Source organism: Pundamilia nyererei, unplaced genomic scaffold (genome assembly GCF_000239375.1).
Source record: "Pundamilia nyererei isolate P.nyererei 1_Seehausen unplaced genomic scaffold, PunNye1.0 scaffold00044, whole genome shotgun sequence".
NCBI lineage: Eukaryota > Metazoa > Chordata > Actinopteri > Cichliformes > Cichlidae > Pundamilia > Pundamilia nyererei.
The window spans coordinates 3,993,534-3,994,483 of record NW_005187445.1 but is presented as its reverse complement, the minus strand read 5'-3'; the positions used below and the strand labels follow the sequence as shown (position 1 = coordinate 3,994,483).

General features: G+C 44.0%; 1 protein-coding gene across 1 annotated transcript in view; it reads right to left on the bottom strand.

Annotated features, from left to right (window-relative positions):
- The window catches only part of LOC102201229 (kelch-like protein 10), a 7,528-nt gene extending 7,372 nt beyond the window's left edge, over positions 1-156 (bottom strand). The window contains exon 1 of the mRNA XM_013910473.1: positions 17-156. Coding sequence (XP_013765927.1) covers positions 17-156 — 140 coding nt within the window. The remainder of the gene's footprint in view (positions 1-16) is intronic.
- Positions 157-950: the final 794 nt, after the last annotated feature.

Sequence of the window (950 nt, the reverse complement as noted above, 5' to 3'; positions counted from 1 at the left end):
GCCAGCCCAAAATTACCCAGGCATATTCAGTGGGAGAGATATCAACACTAAATGCTGGCCAAGGAAGTGTCTGGATATGCTAGTGATCTCTGGCAATGTGGAGGCGACACTCAAACTGCCACAGGCCGGGTTGTCATACAGGTTAGAGAACTTCATCTCGATAGCTCTGTCAAGTCACTTCCAACAAGAACAGTCAGATGGTCATGCAAGGGATCACGCGGGATCATGCGTCATGCATGCTCAGCCTGGCATCAGGATGCTTCAGTCAGATGCAGCAGGGTGGCAGTGATGACAGTATAAGGCATACACCTGCTTCTAATATTGAGACTCGTGCCTTGAGAATGCGGCACCCGTCTATGCATCCAGACAGGTTGCCAGTCTGTCACAGAGAGACAGAAAGGACATTCACACTCACACCTATGACTAATTAAGAATTGCCAGTTTAGCCTCATATGTGTTTTTGTTCGCTAATCACTGCACCACTGTGCCACATGTGTGCACGATGGCAGTGGCTTACACGATACATCTGGTGGTCAATAAATTAGCAGGTCAGTGGCTTGATCACTGGCTTCTGCATTCTGAGGAGTCTGAATATGAGTGTGCGCGAATGGGAATGCATTAACTTGAACCTATTCTGAGCTGTACAAGTGAGTTTATATGGGCTTGGCAAAGAAACCCCAACCCCGCCACTGACTAAAATCATTCAACTTGAACCAAAGGCTGCTCGCAGAATATGTTTGGGTTCTCTACAATATTAAAATTATGTACTAAGAAATGCATTTAAAAGAAAGACTGACAATTTATTGCATTTGCAACATAAGCCTTGTTTTGTTTTTGTTTGTTTTTCTGACTGGTATAGCACTAAAGCGGAACTTGTTATAATTTACAAAGTTAAGCAGAAAATTAGGCCATTGTAGCTCCGTCAAGCTTTCACTGTATGACAGAAAACA